The sequence below is a fragment of the Plecotus auritus genome, assembly GCF_963455305.1.
Source record: "Plecotus auritus genome assembly, chromosome: 3".
Classification (NCBI taxonomy): domain Eukaryota; kingdom Metazoa; phylum Chordata; class Mammalia; order Chiroptera; family Vespertilionidae; genus Plecotus; species Plecotus auritus.
Genome location: NC_137772.1, coordinates 177,244,742 through 177,263,566, shown reverse-complemented (window position 1 = coordinate 177,263,566; position 18,825 = coordinate 177,244,742). Strand labels below are relative to the sequence as shown.

Here is an 18,825-nt window from a genome sequence, read left to right as displayed (position 1 = left end):
TTAAAGTGGGGTGAGAGTTTTCTCTTAGAGTTTTAAAGAGAGACCAAACTACAACAATCATTCTTCGCACACTAAAATAGGCCTTTTATATATTTTTTATTGATTTCAGAGAGGAAGGGAGAGGGAGAGAGAGGCAGAAACATCAATGATGAGAGAGAATTATTGATCAGCTGCCTCCTGCACACCCCACACTGGGGATCGAGCCCACAACGCAGGCATGTGCCCTGATTGGGAATTGAACTGTGACCTCCTGGTTCATAGGTTGATGCTCAGGCCAATAAAAAATATTTTTAAATTACTAAAAAATAAATGAAATAGGCCTTATTAAATAACTCGATTTCTAAACTACACAGTCCTGGGTGTGGGACTACTATTTGGGGTAGGGATAAGAACGATAGGCAAAAGATTAATGCCTTACAAACAGATTTGGACAATTGCTCATTCAGTGAGGGCATTTTACCAGGAGTCAGGGTGAGAGCAAGGGGGCCTGAACAGTTTGACTGACATATAAGCCCATTAAACATCCTTGTTCATATTAATCAGTCAGCTTCCCTGCTTCAAGCTGAAACATCCCTTTTTAGGATATCTTGGTCACACTGAATGAGTAGGTGGCTGACTCTGACATGTAACTAAACGATCAAACTTTTGAAGAGAAAAATCTGGGCTGGTGCCTTATGTTGGTACAAAAAGCGCAGGGCTCCGGAAGCCAGTATAGCACTGATTAGAAATGGCCAACACGGGAAATGTTGAACAACGCTGAAAGTAGAGTTATTTTATACATATACATTGAGTGGCCAGATTAGTATGATCTCTGAACGCATAATAATCTGGCCACTAAGTATATACACACACACTAGAGGCCCAATGCATGAAATTCATGCATGGGTGCAGTCCCTAGGCCTGGCCGGTGATCGAAGCGTGAGTGTCTGGCATGGAAAGGCAGCTGACCTCTGGGCCCTGAGCAGCACCTGGGCCCCTGGGACCCCGAGCCCCTGTGTGCCCCCCTCCTCCTGAGTCATTGGGCCCCTCCCAGCTCCCTCAGTGCGTGGGAGCCGGGCGGCAGAGCCACCACCCACTTGCACCCGCCTTGGCCTGGTGCCGCCCGCTCACATGCTCCACCATCCTGCTGTGGTCCCCTTTGCACCCACCATGTTTTGCACTGCCCCCCTGGTGGTCAGCGCACGTCATAGCAAGTGGTCGAACTCTTGGTCGAGGGGACAATTTGCAATTTAGGCTTTTATTTTATAGGATATATATTTTTTAATATTTTTATTGATTTGAGGGAGAGGGAGAGAGAAACATCAATGATGAGAATCATTGATCGGCTGCCTCCTGCACACCCCACACTGGGGATCGAGCCCGCAACCCCGGCATGTGCCCTTGACCGGAATCGAACCTGGGACCCTTCAGTCCACAGGCCAACACTCTATCTACTGAGCCAAACCGGCTAGGGCTAAGATATTTTATTGATTTCAGAGAGGAAGGGAGAGGGGGGTAGAGAGAGAAACATCAATGATGAGAGAATCATTGATTGGCTGCCTCCTGCACGCCCCACACCAGGGATCGAGCCTGAAACCCAGGCATGTGCCCTTGACCGGAATGGGACCTGGACCCTTCAGTCCGCAGCCTGACACTCTATCCATTGGGCCAAACCAGCTAGGGCAGAGCTCCCTTATTATAGAAGCAAGTATCAATCACTGAAACGAGGAAGGCATTGAGATAGAAACACAAAAAGCAGCAGGCTTGCTTTTCTTTTCTTTTTTTCTTTTTTTTTTATTAAGGTATTACATGTGTACATATCTTACCATTGCCCCCCCCGCCCCCCCCCCAAGGCTTGCTTTTCTAATAGAGCTCAGGGCAATGTGGACTTGCCCTGTGGCAGAAAAATCTTAGGCAATTGTGTTCACATCAATGATGTTGATAACTGTTCTGTTTGGGTCATTTTAAGAGTCTGGCAGTCAGCTGACTGTTCCTTAGACATGTGGGCAACTTGTAAGTAATTAACCCAAAATCAAGAATGAATGCTTGGGTAGACTAGCTTATTAGCTACTAAGTCCAGCCACAACTGGTCTATTCTAAAAAGAATGGCCTTGCATCATTCATGGCTTGATATTTTTCTAGATGTTTATCATGGTCACCCCAGCAAAACTGGGTTATTGGTTCCTGTGTTTGCAAGTCAAGCTACAAGCACTGACTGGGAATCAGGGCCCGCCTTTAGGGACAAATAAACCTAGTAAAAGCCATTGAGGGTTTATGAGTGAAGTTCATTTACTGCCAATACCATTGTATTTGTCCTTGGTGTTACTTCTGTGTCCATATGAGTAATGGATGTAATTGGTAAACTAGGGTTTGCCTTCTACATTGATCTCATTCAATGCAGGGATCTACTGGAGAAGTGAGCTCTGAGGGGTTGGTAGAGAATGTCCACAAATCTCAGCACTTTTGAGAAGTAAGGGTTGTCAGCAGAATACTTTGTTTGAGAGGTCAAAATAATCTTGGAGTTGGCTAATCAGAACAGCTCAGTTGAGTGGTGAAAGGCCCTCACAGTCTTATGGAACCGTGACAGTCACCTTTCCCGAAATGGCTGGGCTTTCGGGTAACTGGTGCTTACTGTGCCAGGCACTGTTCCAAGAACTCATGTAGTTCTCAACAACCTGAGGTAGATCACTATTCTTCTCATTTACTAAATGAGAAAACCGAGATGAAGAAATGAATTTGGTCAAAGTCACACACAGCAAGGCCCTGGTAGAGCCAGATCCAGACCCAGCCTGATTCCAATACCAGGGCATTCAACGGGGCTGTTCTGTTGTATTCCAGCTCCGAAAGCCTCTGCCAGGTCTCTATAAGACAGACATCTATTGTACGGAGCTGGTGGTCCCAGGCCTGCCCTTGGTAGCTCTCCAGCTGATAAGAGTTGCCCTTGTTCTGCTGTTGCAGCAAGGGCACCAGAGGCCACCCTGCCAGTCACTAAACCTTGGGCCCTGCATCAGTCCCAGACCTCATGATTCCTCTGCCTTCAGAGATGAAAATATTTCACTTTAAAATAGCCTTTTAGAAAAAATAGCCTTTTAGCAGATTTCCCCTTCCCCCAGCAGTTGATTGTGAAAAGTTTCTCTGAATCACTTAGCACTTTGGAAGCTTTTTGCAACTGCTTTCCTAGCAAATATTCAAAAGAGTTTTAAAATCTCAATCAATGTAGTAATTAAGGATTTAAAAAAGTCACTACAGCTTTGACCAAGGCTAAAATTAACACTCTCTCTCTTTTCTGACAGGCTGACCAGTGCACGGGCCTTCAGGGCTTCTTGGTTTTCCACAGCTTTGGTGGGGGAACTGGTTCTGGGTTCACCTCCCTGCTGATGGAACGTCTCTCTGTCGATTATGGCAAGAAGTCCAAGCTGGAGTTCTCCATTTACCCAGCCCCCCAGGTCTCCACAGCTGTAGTTGAGCCCTACAACTCCATCCTCACCACCCACACCACCCTGGAGCACTCTGATTGTGCCTTCATGGTTGACAACGAGGCCATCTATGACATCTGTCGTAGAAACCTCGATATTGAGCGCCCAACCTACACTAACCTTAACCGCCTTATTAGCCAGATTGTGTCCTCCATCACTGCATCCCTCAGGTTTGATGGGGCCCTGAATGTTGATCTGACTGAATTCCAGACCAACCTGGTGCCCTATCCCCGTATCCACTTCCCTCTGGCCACATATGCCCCTGTCATCTCTGCTGAGAAAGCCTACCATGAACAGCTTACTGTAGCAGAAATCACCAATGCATGCTTTGAGCCAGCCAACCAGATGGTGAAATGTGACCCTCGCCATGGTAAATACATGGCTTGCTGCCTGTTGTACCGTGGTGACGTGGTCCCCAAAGATGTCAATGCTGCCATTGCCACCATCAAGACCAAGCGCAGCATCCAGTTTGTGGACTGGTGCCCCACCGGCTTCAAAGTTGGCATTAATTACCAGCCTCCCACTGTGGTCCCTGGTGGAGACCTGGCCAAAGTACAGCGAGCTGTGTGCATGCTGAGCAACACCACGGCTATTGCTGAGGCCTGGGCTCGCCTGGACCACAAGTTTGACCTGATGTATGCCAAGCGTGCCTTTGTCCACTGGTATGTGGGTGAGGGCATGGAGGAAGGAGAGTTTTCTGAGGCCCGTGAGGACATGGCTGCCCTTGAGAAGGATTATGAGGAGGTTGGAGCAGATAGTATTGAGGGAGAGGATGAGGGTGAGGAGTACTAACCTGTCAGCTGTGATGTCACACTCCAATGTCTCGGGATTGTCTTATTTCTGTTCTGTGAAGTCCATTGTGTCCTAAATTTTGCAATAAAGTTTTCTTTTTGAATGTCAAACTGGTTTGTTCTGTATCACAGTAAATACTTGCCCCTCTTATTCAAGGCCAGTCAGGGATGGAGGCTGGCCGACAGACCATCCTGATCATTTGATCAACTTTCCCAGTGACTCTGTGTGTGATGTATTGTGCTAAGTGGTTTGTCTGTTTCACTTAAACCTGATTTGATGAGTGGTGATAAAATCATTTAAGTGAGGCAACAGGCTCAGATTGGGCCAGTTTCTCAAACCAGCATGGATGTGTCACCTGTAGCTATTGAAGTGCAGATCCAAGCTTCAGATAACTGCATTTTTCAACAGGCTTCCAGCTGATGGTCTTGGTCTACCAAAATTCAAGTAACCAGTCAGGCTGCCATGAGGTATGTCAGTATTTAATAAAACACTCAGAGTCACATGGGCAAGCCTTTGGAATTGTGTTGATAAATTCCATATTTAGCCCTGGGTGGTAGCTCAGTGGTTAGAGCATCAGACCATGCACCAAAGGGTCATGGGTTTGATTCCTGGTCAAGGGCAGGTGCCTGGGTTGCAGGTTCATCCCCAGCCCCTGTCAGGGTGCATGCATGCAGGAGGCAATCAATGTTTCTCCCTCCCCACACTCCCACTTTGAAAAAGCAATAAGAAAAATGTCCTAGGGTGAGAATTAAAAATAAAACCATGTTTAGGCAAAACCTACAATGGCAAATATGGTTGTACTTTGCAGATTTGCTCCTTAGAGGAAGTGAAGTTGGCTGAGACAAAATTAGGAGTTACAGGTGGTTGTATTATTGGTACTTGACCCAAGGTATGTCCGGAATATTTGAAGTAGGGGACCCAGGGAAATTGAAGAACGATGTGTATGTAGGAAAGATTGGAGAGGGGAGAGTGCCCTGATGAGGATCCTCTTCCAAGCACCTGTTGGAAGCAGTGTGGTCCTTAAGGGGGGCAAGAGGACTATGAGGTAAGGGTGGGGGAAGGAGGGGCATTAATGTGAGTGGCTGGGGAGCTTGGTGACTGGTACTCAGGTGCCAGTGGTATGGCCTAGCCCTAGAAGGTTGAGCTGAGCAATGGAAAAGGACAGGATGACCAAAGGGCCAGGGCTGGTGCAGAAGGGAGGGGCCAGTTTGGTGCTTGGGTACTGGCCTGGGTGGAAATGCCCCCCCCAGCCCCCCCCAGTGGCAGGAGATGGAGGCCACTGCAGAGCTGCAGACGCGTTGCCTTTGCCCCCTGGTGGCCCTATTCTGATGGTGCTCAGTTGCCATCTCTCCCCCACTGGTTTTCACCCCTAACCCCTTGCTCACCCCCTGGCTGTTAGAGAAGAGCATCTGACATGTGCCTGTTCTCCGAGCACAGGCACTGTGTTCACGGGAGGTGCTGCACCGTTGTGCTCAGGGAGGGTCTCGCCACATTCACCACAAGTGCAGCCCTGGCCTTACGCCCTCAGGCCCGCCCCGTCCTTGAGTACAAAGCCAGCTATTCCTGCTTATCATATGGGACACATTCCTCCTGCTGCCCGAGCATCACGGTCAGGGATGAAAATGAACCTTGGATAAGCCGACCAGCCAGCGCAGCCACCAGAGGGGCACCCTGAGACCTTCCCAACCTAGGAAATGAATCTGCCGATTGTCACAGTGTGAGCCCTGGAGGAAACGGGACACTCACGTGAGAAGGAGCAGGTAAGTCATCCAGCCTTAGCTGAGCGTGATGTCCCGTGACACCTGAGAGGCCCATTCTCTGAGCCAGCACTTCCCGAGCACAGCGCCCTGAGAAGAGGATTTGGGGCTTCCTGGGCCAAGTACCCCTGGCCAGGAGCCCTCAGTAAGCCTTAAGGTAGGTCATTGTCTACATGTGCCAGATGTGGAAAGGTTGGAGACCTGGAAGCAGCTGCCATGGCGTGGGGGTGAAAGAAGGCGAGGACAAGTTTAGTTGAGAAATATTCCAGTTGAACAGCCTGGGGAAGGGCAACGTGCCAGTGGCTGGGGAAGGGTTTCTTGCAGTGATGACATTCCCCTCCTATGTCGGTGAGAGTGGATAGAAGTTTGCCTGCAGCAAAAAACAAATACACCCCAAGGTCTAGGTCACTGCTTTGTGGCTGCCAATCATCTGATCTGCCTTTGAACACAAATGGAAAGTCTGGACGTGGAACTGCAGCCTTTGCTGATGGTGCTGAGGCTCCATGGGGATACATGGAGAAAGCCTGGGAGTGCAGGCTCCAAGATCGGCTGGAGCCCCAGATTCTGGCTGCGCAGACATAGGGCTTAGGCTGCCCTCACCTGCCCTGAGCAGAGAAACAGTCTGCTCCCACCCCCGGAGGCCACTGGCCACTGAGGGCCCAGTAGGCCCAGCATAGCTGCTTAGAGCTGGGTGAGGAGGAGAGAATGGCTGTGAGGGGCAGTGTGCTGGCCTGTCTACCTGACATCCTAAGTGTTTGGGGAGCAGCTGGCAAATGCCTCTGCTCCAGTGGAATTGGCCAAGCATCCCGCTGTCTAGACAGAGGTAGCCAGTGGTTTTGATAGAACCTGTCGTCAGGCCCTAGACTTCTGGAAGTTGTGTGGCAGCCCTGAGTGGGTTGTGGGGGGAAGGGGAGACTGTCCAGGCGGAAGTGTTCCATGATCTTCACCACACCCTGTGAGGAGATGCTGTACCCATTTCCGCAGCTGAAGAAGTCAAAGCTCAGAGAGATTAAGTATCAGCCTAAGGCTACCGAGCAAGTGGATGAACTGAAATTTGACCCACAACTCTGGTCACATCCGTCGTGGGCCTTTCCAGTGCTGGGTGAGGAGGGCCACATGCTGGGGCGAGGCAGGCCTGAGGCCCACAGGGGCCAGCCCTTGTGTGCAGCACTGGATGGAGCCAAGCCACAGAAAGGAGATCTTGCGATGCCACTGATTGTTAGATCAGCACCCGGGAGCCCCATTCTGGTGACAGCACACTAGTCCAAAGGAGCAAAGCAAGCTGGTCCCCACTCAGATGGCCGCCTTCTAGTGAGGGACTCCACTGGCAGGCCTCCCTCTGAACTCAGCGAGCCCATTCTCAGATCGTGGGCTAATGGGTCCCTGCAGGGAAGTTGTTACCACCTTCCTGGACTCCTGCTGACGAGATTGCAGCCACAGGGCAGACAGGACAGCTCACACCTGGAGAACCGCTGCCCTAAGCACAGGGGCCGGAATGGTCTCCTGTCAGCCAAGGACACGGTGAAGCTGGCAGAGATGACCTGGGCAGGTGGCTCCTGGAGTCCAATGCCAGGGCGGCTGTCTGAGAGGCAGGGCAGCATAAGGTGGGAAAGACAGACCCGTGTGTCAGGTGGGGAAGGCTCCCATCTTCAGCCTCGTGGAGAAAGTCCCCCTTTGCTGACATCTCGTTAACCTGTCACTGCCCCACTCATTCCAAGAGCCTGTCTCTGAGTTTATTCCTCCTGAGAGCAGATTCTGGGAAAACGGTTCTTTCCTCTTCGACGCTCCTCACAGAACTAGAGTCATGTGTTCTTTACAGAAAATGCTCTTCAAAAACTCGTCTCACCACTACAAGACTTTTTCTCTCTTTTAAAAAATGAGAACAAGCCTGGGCTGTGTGGCTCAGTTGGTTGGGCGTTGTCCCAGGCACCAAAAGGTTGCTGGTCAGATTCCTGGTCAGGGCACATGCCCGGGTTGAGGGCCATTAGAGGGCCTGCAGGAGGCAGCTGATCCATGTTCTGCTCTCACTCACATCCATGCGTCTCTCTCTCTCTCTCTCTCTCTCTCTCTCTCCCTCTCCCCCCACTTTCTGTTTCTCTAAAAATCAATTTTAAAAATCTTAAAAAAAAAATAAAAAATGAGAACAAAATATTAAGCTTTCCTAATTATTCAAGAGTTTTGTCTACATTCACAAATTAATTTAATTCATTGGGGTGGATATTAAGTCAGTCTCACTGTTGTTAACCCGCCCCCCTCCACTCTGTTCTTCCCAAATCTCATTTGGCTCACAGGAGAGGTCTAGCCTGACGGTAAACTGATACTGAAATGCCCCTGGCCAAAGCAATCACATCCAATTATACTCTCATGACAGCCATTTCCGTTTTTAAGTTTCATTCATTATTTCTGGGAAAACCTATTTGGTATAAGTCACTGTGCCAGGTACTATGGGGGAATATAGTATGTTTCTTGGTCCCCCTCAGGCTATAGTGACAGGTCATATAGGCACAACCCTAATTCAAGGCAGTACACGCCACATGCCAGGAGAGGAAGCCACATGTAGCAGCCATGATTGCATATCTACCCGGAAGCCATCCCAGCTGGTTGTTTTAGCTGCCAACACAACCGGCTCTGTTCCGGAGTTGTGACCATGTGCATCAGGAGAGGCTGGGCCTCCCACCAACAGGATGGATGTAGTCTAAGCTGATCAAGGTAATTCCTAGCCAGGGATTGGTTAAGCATCCAGCATGTGATTCAATTAGGGAAATGAGAGGTGAGGTACTATCTGCTGGTTGGGGGCAGTGGGGGTGGGGGAGGGGGTTGGGGGACAGTAGGGGCCGTGGGGGGGGCGTGTTCTTGGAAAAATTTTCTTGCTCTTAAAAAGCAATGCAGGGAAAGGATTCTCTGATTTGCAACCCTGGGTAATACCGTGTGTGCACATGATTCTTGAAGTTGCTGTAGTCATCGTATGACCATGAGGAGACAAACTATGAGGGCAAAAGCTAGCACTGAGCATGACACAGCAGAAAGATGAAAAAAACCTGGGTCCTTGATGGGATGTTGAGCCCCTGAACTAACTAACCCTGAAACTCCTCTGCCTCTGGGTTTTCCATTATGTGAGATTATTATAAATCTCCTTACTGTTTAGGTCATTTTGAGTTGGGTCTTCTATTGCCTCCTGCCAAAAGCATTCTACCTAATATAAAAGCCTCACATGGTAATGTGGTGGTTCATAGAAACATTTAGTAAAATAATAATAAAAATATTAAGGCCCTTTAAATCTGTGTAGCCCTTTGAGTGCAAACATTGCCCCCTTTCCTTTCCTCCATTTTTGGCCTCCTTCCAGCCGCAGTTCCTAGTCATCCAAACTGATCTGCTGCTTGACAGTGTTTCCAGGAGTCTCGGTTGAGCTTAAACTATAAGTTGAAAGCACACAGAGAACACTGATGGCCCGAAAAACGTCCCCTCTTCCCTTTTACATGCGCCTGTGAATGGAGGCGGAGTCTGACCTGTGGAGGACTAGGCACAGAGCGCCCCCACCCACCCCGGCAACACACACACCAGGAAGCCTGACCCCAGGGCAGTCCCAGATCTTCCAAAGCCCTCAGAGCTCTGCGCTGCTCTTGCAGACAAGGGGGTGGTGCCGGGTGACTTGGGACAAGAACCAGACCAGATTCTGGGGACTCCAGAGTGTGAATAAAGGTCACCTGACTGGCTATTCCCTGTGTGGGGGCACTTGGGTCCTTGAGAGGAAAAAGCCTGAGGAATTTTCTCCTTTTCTGGCCCATTTGGTTTTTCCTACTTTTCCTCCCTTCTCTCCTCTCTACCCCAGCCCTCCCTCATCTGCCCCTCCCTCCCCTTCCATTTCTCTCCCCCACCCATCCTCACTCATCTCCCCCTTCCCCATCTCCATGTTCTCCTTCACTTCCCTTCCTTCCAGCCAATGCTCTGCTGAGAGTTCTCCTGGAGAGTGAGGGAACAGCTAACAGAGGGCCAATTGTCAGGCCCTGGCCTGCTGGGAGGCCACTGGCCCTGGCCGGGCCCGGTGTCAGGCCTGCAAGAGAGGACAGGCAGGGCAGTTTGTAGGGCATCAGACTCTTTTAACGCGTCTGTTCAGCTGTCACCTGGCCGCTCCCTGCAGGAGATGGGATGAGATGGATGGCAGGGTCATGATGGCAGAAAAGAGCCTCCTGGTGGCAGGCCCCCTGGTCAGGAGTCCCTATCCTGTTTCTTGTCACTCAAGCCCTGGCCTGGACAGGGAGGGGTGACCAAGGTTCCTCTAACAGGGACCATGAGCCGGCGCCCTATCTCTCACAGCCCCCTGAACTGTAAGGAGTACCTCCCATCTCAGCAGCTCCATTAGGAAAATGAGGGAGGGATGCCTGGGGGATCCCAGAGTTTCCCACCTGCTCTAACTTGCTGGGGTTCCAGGCTGAAGGGCTCATGGCAGTTGTGTAGAAGGAGGCAGGGAGGAAGTCTGCCATGTGGGCCAGCATAACGTCTGCCTCTCTCACCTGGCCGGTGTGGCTCAGTGGTTGAGTGTTGGCCCATGAACCAGGAAGTCACAGTTTGATTCCAGTCAGGGCACATGGCTGCGTGCAGGAGGCAGCCGATGGATGTTTCTCATCATTGACGTTTCTTTCTCTCTCCCTCTCCCTTCCTCTCTGAAATCAATAAAAACAAATTTAAAAAAACAATAAAGTCTGCCTCTCCCCTGGGCAATCCTAGTAAGTGGAGGTGGGGAGGAAATTCCTGCCCTCCTTGGACTCCCTGACGGTGGTCTACTCTGAACATGGATCCTTCATGTGGGGATGAGACCACATGGATGCTTCAGCTTGCAACATCCCAACACAGGCTGCCTCACCTCCCCAGCCCCGCCCTCCCCTTTCTGAAGAGGCACCGCCTCTCATTCCCACCTGGAGGCTCTTGGGCATCTCCTTGTGAAAGAAGAGCTGAAAGCTCCAGGGGCCAGTGCCCTCAGACCCATCACAACCTTTAACAAATGCTTCTTTTATTACTCACACCCCCACTCAACAACCGTCCTGCCTGGGAAGAGCATCGGAGATGGTTTAATCTAAGCCCCCCCCCCTTTTTTTTTTACCAACGAGAAGCAAGGCCCAGTGACTGGCCCTAGCATGGGACCAGGTTTCTTGCACATCTTCTGCTGGAAGGTGAAGAGAAACCCTCAGCAGGCACAGTCTCTTCTGAGCCCTACAGAATCAAGTGGGGACCAGGATGAGAAGCCCGGGTTCCATTCTGATAAGTGATGTCACTCACTTGGCAACTACTCCTCGTTCTCACTCACCCAGTAGCCAGAGCCATTGCCTTGCACCACATGATGAAGACAATGGGACTGACCCACTAGAAAGGGGTCACAGACAGCTTGCCTCTTCACCCCTGCACCTCCTAAGAACAGAGCATTCCCTTACACAACCACATTCCTATCTTCACACCTAAAAACAGGAATAAATCACTCCACAGCATATAATAGAAACATTTCTTTGCATCCAGGATCCAATCTAGATTTGAACATCGCATTTAGTTGTTATTTCTCTTAGTCTGTCTCTTGTCTAGATCAGTCCCCCAACTGTAATGGGCCCCCCTAAAAAGATATGTCCATATCCCAGAACCTGTGAATGTGACCTTATTTGGAAAAAGGGGTCTTGGTAAGATGTGTTAAGGACCTTGAGATCATCCTGGATTACCTGGGTCCCCAAATCCAAAGACAAGTGTCTTTATAAAGGAGGAGGAGGAGTGTGAAGGGAGAAGCAGAGAGAGACGAGGGATGCAGCCACAAGCCAAGGGCTGCCTGGAGCACCAGCAGCTGCAAGAGGCAAAGGCCTCTCCCTGGAGCCGGAGCTGTTGGAAGCACAGCCCTGCCAGCACCCTGATTCTGGACATCCAGCCTCCAGAACTGTGAGAGAATAAACTTCTGTTGTTTTAATAAGCCACCAAGTTTGTGGTGATTCCTTATGACATCCTTAGGAAACAAACATACCCACCATTTTTCAAAAGAAAATGACAGACTTCTCAAAGAGTCTAGGAATCTTTGTCGTATAGAATGTCCCAAATCTGAAATTATCTTCACATTAACCTTTTAAAGTCATAAATCAGACCAAGTCAGTCCTCTGCTTAAAAACCTCTAATTTAAAATAAACTATAAACTCTTTACTCTGATTTACACAGTCCTCTGTGCTCTGACTCCTTCTCACTCCTCTAACCTCACCTTTCCTCCCTCCTCCTCTCCCACCTCACTCCAGCTCACCGACCTTTCTCCAATTCCTCAAACGTGCCAAGCTCACCCCATGTTTTGGCTCGGTCCTCTGCCCAGGTGACAACCAAGCACAATGCTTGATCTTTAAATCTGGATGGGGAGGGGGGGCAATAGCTATGAAGGACATTATTGGGACAATTGGGGAATTTAAATATGGACTGTATATTGGGTTAATGAGTGGGTGAATAGTACCATTATGGGTTATGTAGGAAAATAGTACCATCCCTGTTCTCAAGAACTGCATGCTGAAGTGTTTGGGGGTGAAATATCACGATGTCTGAAACTTTCAAACAAATTGTAGCAAAATATTGACAATCGATAAATCCAGGAGAAGGGGCTATTGGTGTTCATAGCAGCATCCTTTCAACTTTTCTCTGGATTTTAAAATCAAAAGTAAATGGGGGGAAAGATGGACAATTTAAAGAAAAGAAACCTTAATCCAGGTAGGCTCAAAATTTCATGTGCCTTAAAAATCATGTAGGATGTTTGTTAAAATGCAGACTCTAGGGATTCAGAAGATCTGAGTGGGGAACTGCTCTCTCCAGGCCCCAGGTGATTCTGAGTCAAACCTTTCACCTCCCGCCCCCACCCCCACCCCCCATGAGAAGGAAATTGCACTTAACATTCTGAGGCCATAAGCTGCAGTCAAGGGGTCTGTGGCTGGAAGGGTCAGTCAGGCAGAGGGAGATGCGACCTGACGATGATGGCAGGACTGGAGATTGTGGACAGAGCACAGGCCGGGGGAGGTGAGGACAGATTCTGCTCTCCTTTCCTGGCTTTTGGCTTCTGGATGTGGGGTGGGGGCCGAGGAGGCCCCTAGAGCCCACAGGAAGAATAAAACCAGGGCTCTGAAAGCCCATCACCGGTGCTGCTGTTCCGTTTCACGTGCCCTTAGTTAATTCTCCTCCTTGTAAAAAGGAGGTCATCACTTTGAAGCATCCTCCAAATCCCAACGTTCCTTTTGCTTTGGGTCTTAAATACAAGCCTGGATGCATTTAGACTGCAGACATGTCATTCTGGCTTCTGGCCAGAAGGTGGCAGCAACACATCTCTCGTTATTTTCCAGATTGACAAGCAGAGGTAAGATTTTTTTTCAGGTGCCTCAGGGTTACCCTTCAGTTTAATCAACATTTATCTGACCAAGGTCCTGTGCTAGACACCACAGATGCAAAGGCGAATAAGACCTGATTACTGCCCTCAAAGATCGTATTGTCAGACCTGGCTGGTTGCGCAGTGGTTAGAGCTTTGGCCCAGTCAATGGCACATGCACATACCTGGATCCCCAAGCCCCGGTTGGGGCATGTGGGAGACAACCAATCAATATGTATCTCTCATATCAATATTTCTCTCTCTTTCTCCCCCTCTCCCCTCCCTTCCCTCCACTCCCTCTAAAAATCATTGGAAAAAATATCCTTGGATGAGGATTAACAAAAACAAAGTTCATATTGTCAGGGAGGGAAGAGTCAGACATACAGAGATTACTAGTTTACTAGCTGTGTGACCTGGGTCAAGTTGTTGAACCTCTAAGTGCCTCGGTTTCTTTAACTTTAAAATGGGAATAGTAATAGTACCTATGCATAGGGTTATTGTGAAGATTAAAAGTGGTAACAGATGTAACATGTTGGCCATTACATAAAATACAGTGAGAGAAGTGATGAGATAGAAAAGATACCCAGAGTGTTCCTTAACTGGGGGGAGTGGAACCCTAAGATGGAGACAATGGGGAAAGAATTCTACTCTGGTGGAGCCACTCTGCCAGTGGGGACCCGGCTGGGCCAGCCTGGGAGAGCCCATCTCAAATGGAGCTGGACCCCTGGCTGAAGCTCATCGTGCTCCCACAGGCCCAGAGCACAAACACCGGCAGGGCCTGACCCACCAGGACGAGCCCTCCCAGAGGGGCAGCTGCCATTAGCTCACTGTGCAACTTTGTCCCGTTGAGCTTCAGGTCCTACCTGTGATGGGGAAGGCAATCACGGGAACCAAGGAATGGGACTGAGTTCCACATCTCGGACACTGTGGAGAGAGCGGTAAAGTCAGCCAATTCAGGAGCATCAGGGATGGGGAGCTAAGGATGCAAAGAGGAAGCACTAGAAAGGCAAAGAGATCTTAGGGAGCACACTACATTTTCCCCAGCATGTGGAATGGAGGTTGGGCCAGTCTGAGACCTCAAGGGGCAGGGAGACCCCAGCTGACAGTCACAAGTACTTAAGGTTGTGTCCTTGATCCTCTGTGTCTGTTTCCTCTCTGTCACATGGGAGAGGAAGAAGACAAGCAACAGCGTTGAGCACCCACAAATGGTTTTATGTACAACAGCTCATCTAGAGCTCACAACAACCCTGGGGGAAGGTGTCACCCTCCCAATTACACAGATGAAAAAACTGAAGCTCAGAGAGGACAAGTAACTTGCCCAGGGTCATACAGCGAGGCAGTGCCCAGGCTGGTGTCCTGATCTTTTCTCCCCTGACCTTTTCCTTCAATCCCCCTCAGAAATGCCCTGGGAATCTTCTCATCCATCAATACCCAGCTCCAGAAACACAAATTCACACAGCCTACCCTCTTGGTGACTCTTTCCATTTCTTTGTACTGTGACTGCTCCTTGGCCTAGTCTGGGAGGCCAGCTATGGAACTCTTTACTCTGCCAATCTCCCACACTCCGCTCCTCACCCAGCTTCGAGTCCATGGCCCATCATCATTTGCTTGCACTCTTGCTAGTGACCTAAACTTTGTTTCTCACCTTCCAAGCAAACTTCTGAATGCATCCAATTGTCATTTTTCTCCAAGCCTTCACCAAAGCAGCCAAGGGTGGCAGAAGGAAGAAGGGAAATAATCACACTGGCTAATACTTACACAGCATGTCCTGTGTGCCAAGCGCTAAGTGCTTCACATGTTGTAATTCATTCCAGCCTCCAACACTATGCGGGAGGTACTATCATCCCCACTTGTGGATAAGACAGTGGAGTGAATTGAGGTTAAATCACTCACCTACACCCAAAGCACACAGCTAATTAAATTGAGGAGCCTTGATTGAACCCAGGCAACCTTACTGGATCTCAGCGCCCATGTCTTAGGCAGTATACTATCTGCCCAGTACAGAGGAGATGAGGCCACCTTTCCCTCTCTCCATCAGCCAGCAAATACTTGGCTCCTTCAGCCCTGGGCCTAGCACTGCTTGCAGCCACTAGTGGGGATAATTTTTAAAAAACCACCCCTGAGGACATGCTTAGAGAGAGAGAGAGAGAGAAACATCAATCAGTTGCCTTCCGTACATGCCCTGACTGGGAATCAAACTGGCAACCTTTCAGTGTACAGGATGATGCTCAACCAACTGAGCCACTCTGGTTGGGCCAGTGGGGATAATTTAAAAGAAGTCCAGATCCTCACTGCATTAGGGGCTGACAATATCAATTGGGAGATCAATAATATTAATATTAATAATAATAAAACTAGCTTACATTTTTAAATATATATATATATATATATATATATATATATATATATATATATGTTTTTATTGATTTCAGAGAGGAAGGGAGGGAGAGAGAGAAACATCCATGAGGAGAGAGTATCCTGGACCAGCTGCCTCCTGCACGCCCCACACTGGGGATCAAGCTGCAACCCAGGCATGTGCCCTTGACCGGGAATCGAACCCGTGACCTCCTGGTTTCTAGGTCCATGCTCAACCGCTGAGCCACGCCGGCTGGGCAAACTAGCTTACATTTTATTTTTTTAAATAAATCTTTATTGTTCAGATTGTTACAGGTGTTCCTCTTTTTTTTCCCCATAGCTCCCCTCCACCTGATTCCCCACCCCACCCCATGCCCTCACCCCCCGCCACTGTCTTCATCCATAGGTGTAGGATTTCTAGCTTACATTTTAAAATATTTTTAAAAATATATTTTTACTGATTTCAGAGAGGAAGGGAGTGGGAGAGAGAGATAAAAACATCAACAGCCCTAGCTGGTTTGGCTCAGTGGATAGAGTGTCGGCCTATGGACCGAAGGGTTCCAGGTGCGATTCCGGTCAAGGGCACATGCCTGGGTTGCAGGCTCGGTCCAATGTGCAGGAGGCAGCCAATCAATGATTCCCTCGTCAACGATGTTTCTATCTCTCTCTTCCTTTCCCTTCTTCTCTGAAATCAATAAAAATATATATATTTTTAAAAACACAAAAAACAAAAAAACATCAACAGCTGCCTCCTGCATGCCCCTACTGGGAATTGAGCCCCCAACCTGGGCATGTGCCCTGACCAGAACTGAACCATGCCTCCTGGTGTATAGGTCAATGCCCAACCACTGAGCCACTGTGGCCAGGCTTACATTTTCAGCTATTATGTATTTTCTAGACATTTTACTTATTCATTTAATCCTCCAAACAACACTATGAGGTGGAAACTACAATTATCCCCATTTTACTGAAGGACATGGGAGAACATAGTATCAAAACTAAATTCATTCAATAGAAAGTATTGAGTCAGATGGGAAGCTTGGCAACTGGATGCCAGAGCCCTGAATCTTAACTGTGACCCTTCCCACCTTTCTTCCCACCCCAAGATCTCCTGGGCCTGGCTCTTTCTGAGTAAGTGGGACGAGTCTCCTCTGCTTGCCAGCTGGCCTTTCCCCACCGAGGCCCTGGCCTTACTCCCTCCACAGCTCCCTCAGCCCTGCTGAGGAGGCCCTGGCCTGCTCACTCTAAGGCATCTGGGTTGTGAGCTGGGAGCTCAAGCAGAGGAGGGAATGGGAACCCCAACCGGAACTCCCTGGTCCCAAGCCCGAGGGGCCTTTACTCTCAAAGACCCAGGTCTACCAGCAGCTCCTTATAAAGACAGGGCCTGAGCTGGTCCTCCCAGGTCTTGCCTGCCCCTCTGCATGCAGTACCAGCTCAGACTACCAGTTTGCACCCTGAGGACAGCAAGCAGGGGCAGGGCAGGGTCTAGGCTGGAGTAGATGGGGCTCCAGGCCAGTAGCAGCTGGGACTCAGAGCCTAGGGCTGTGGCAGAAAGCGCCAAGGTTTCCCCAGCCCCCTCCTCACATCTACCAAGACCCTTATTCCCAGCCCAGGCAGGACCCGCTCCCTCCCCACTCCTAGGGGTTCCAGGGGTTCCAGGGACAGGTCCTGGTATGTCTATTCCCTCTCTCCCATCCTCCCTCTTCCCATTCCCCTGGCAACCAGAACAGACCCATCAAGGAGAAGGACCTGGCAGCTGTGCCGGGAGAGACTAATGGCCCGGAAGGAAGGAGGGGCCTGGAGAGAAGAGGGATGTGAGCCTGCGGTTGGGCGTTGGCCCTTCTCAGAGGACACACAAAGAGGGGGAGGCTGCTCTGCCCTGCAATGCTGAAGGAGCTGGCAGCCAGGGAGCCACCCTCCTCACCGCCTCAGCCAGAGAGCCAACCCGGAGTCCCAAACCTGCCTCCCCAGATGCCCAGCTCTTGTCCTCAGGGTCAACCCAAGGCAGACTTGTCCCTTCTGGAGAGCCCTGGAGTCCTCCGCGGCAGCAGCCCCATGGCTCCTGGCAAACACCAAAGGTCTCAGCACCCTGGCTCCTGCAGACCCCGCGAGCTGCCCCTGTCCACTCCCCGGCAGCCTGTGCCTGCGTTCTGGAAGCCATTTGACATGCAAAGGCCGGACCTCAGCCTTCCAGCTAACTCCAGGGTGGGGCGGGGAGGAAGGGGTGTGGTGTGTGTGTAATGTGTGTGCACATAGGGATGCAGTGCTATTATACACATGCATCTGCTTGTGTGCACAGGCTTGTGCATCTGCTCTGTGGCCTTCTTTCTCCTCTTCCAGTCCCTGAACCGTTGGGGATGGGCACCTTCTCTTTCCCCATCTCTTCCCCATCCAGCCCCACCCATCCTTGGGTACCTGCACCTCCCTAATACTGGAAACCGGTTCCTGTCAGTCCATCCATCTCTCAGCCTTGGCAGCAGCCGCCACCCCTCAGCCCCCTCCCCTTCCTACCTCAGGAATCGTCCTGGTTCCCGTAAGGCCATGACTGCGCAGCAGTTGGTTGGGGGAAGGGAGAATCCAGCAAAGCCAGACAGCGTACACTGGCTCAGACACTCAGCTTCTGGCAGTGGGTCCCAGAGCTGGGCCCCGTCACCCTCAGCCCCTTCTGATGTGCCCACCCTGTTAGGGCCTGGGTGGGCCCAGGTTTGGGAGCTGTGTCTTCAAAGCTGAGACATAAGCAAGCACCCCCTGGCCAAGTGTCCCGGGAGGGGGAGGAGAAGCGCCCAGTCCATTAGCCGCAGAGCTGGCGCCAGGCAGCAGCCCTCACTGGGCCCTGGGGATTACAGAGAGGCAGCCCTTCCCCACTCCCCTAACCGCATCTCCCCTCCTGTTCCCCAAATCTCCTGGGTGTGGTGACAAAGGAGGTAACTGACAGCAGGTGAACGCAGAGCATAGCCTTCAGGGGAAAAGTGGAGACACAGGCTCTGGGGCGTAAGCCAGGCCAGCTCTCCATCTACCTGAGCCACCTCCTCCCTACTGTGCCAGAAGCCCTCAGTCCTCCTATCCCCCAGTTTTTACCAGGTCTTTCAGGCAGGGACCCCAGCTC

At 50.4% G+C, this 18,825-nt stretch overlaps 1 protein-coding gene across 5 annotated transcripts in view; it reads left to right on the top strand.

Annotated features, from left to right (window-relative positions):
- Window positions 1–4,351, top strand: part of TUBA1C (tubulin alpha 1c) — a 98,869-nt gene extending 94,518 nt beyond the window's left edge. For all 5 annotated transcript variants that reach the window (XM_080662843.1, XM_080662841.1, XM_080662840.1 and 2 more), the window contains one exon: window positions 3,273–4,351. In XM_080662843.1, the coding sequence (XP_080518969.1) occupies window positions 3,273–4,247 (975 nt within the window). In that variant the 3' untranslated portion in view covers window positions 4,248–4,351. The remainder of the gene's footprint in view (window positions 1–3,272) is intronic.
- The last annotated feature ends 14,474 nt before the right edge of the window (window positions 4,352–18,825 follow it).